The following is a 455-nucleotide window of genomic DNA, read 5'->3' as shown; positions in this document are numbered from 1 at the left end:
CTGCCTTTCCGTGCAGCATGGCGGCCGCCTGAGGGAGCCCGGCTGTGCCGTTACGCCCGGGGGAAGAGGGCGCCGTAAAGCAGGCGCCGCTTCCTCTTCTCCCGCCTCCCGCCCGCTGTCGTAAAAGGGTGAATGGAGAGCGAGTTGTGGGGGGGAACGAGGGAAGACCGGGGCCGCAGCCGAGTGAGAGTGGCGCAGCAAGTGGCTGCAGGTGGTGGCGGGGAGTGGGGAGTGAGGTAGCCCAGCGGTCCCGGGCGGGGGCTAAGAGAGGGAGAAGGCGGACTAAAGCGGCAGTCTGGCGTAGGGTGCCGGGGGCCTGGAGCCCCCACCCAGGGAGATGGACCTCAACCGGATCATCCAGGCGCTGAAAGGTACTATCGACCCGAAGCTGCGAATTGCGGCAGAGAAGGAGCTCAACCAGGTGAGCGGCGGGCCTCGGCGCGCCCCGGCCGCGG

At 69.0% G+C, this 455-nt stretch overlaps 1 protein-coding gene across 1 annotated transcript in view; it reads left to right on the top strand.

Annotated features, from left to right (window-relative positions):
• Window positions 1-248: 248 nt before the first annotated feature.
• IPO8 (importin 8) overlaps window positions 249-455 on the top strand; it is an 87,231-nt gene continuing 87,024 nt past the window's right edge. Inside the window, exon 1 of the mRNA XM_004700002.3 lies at window positions 249-421. Within this exon, the coding sequence (XP_004700059.1) occupies window positions 338-421 (84 nt within the window). The 5' untranslated portion in view covers window positions 249-337. The remainder of the gene's footprint in view (window positions 422-455) is intronic.

The sequence above is a fragment of the Echinops telfairi genome, unplaced genomic scaffold, assembly GCF_000313985.2.
Source record: "Echinops telfairi isolate 266 unplaced genomic scaffold, ASM31398v2 ScPeMD7_21;HRSCAF=78, whole genome shotgun sequence".
In the NCBI taxonomy this organism is placed as follows: domain Eukaryota; kingdom Metazoa; phylum Chordata; class Mammalia; order Afrosoricida; family Tenrecidae; genus Echinops; species Echinops telfairi.
The sequence above is the reverse complement of the archived record's forward strand: the minus strand, read 5'-3'. Positions and strand labels throughout refer to the sequence as shown.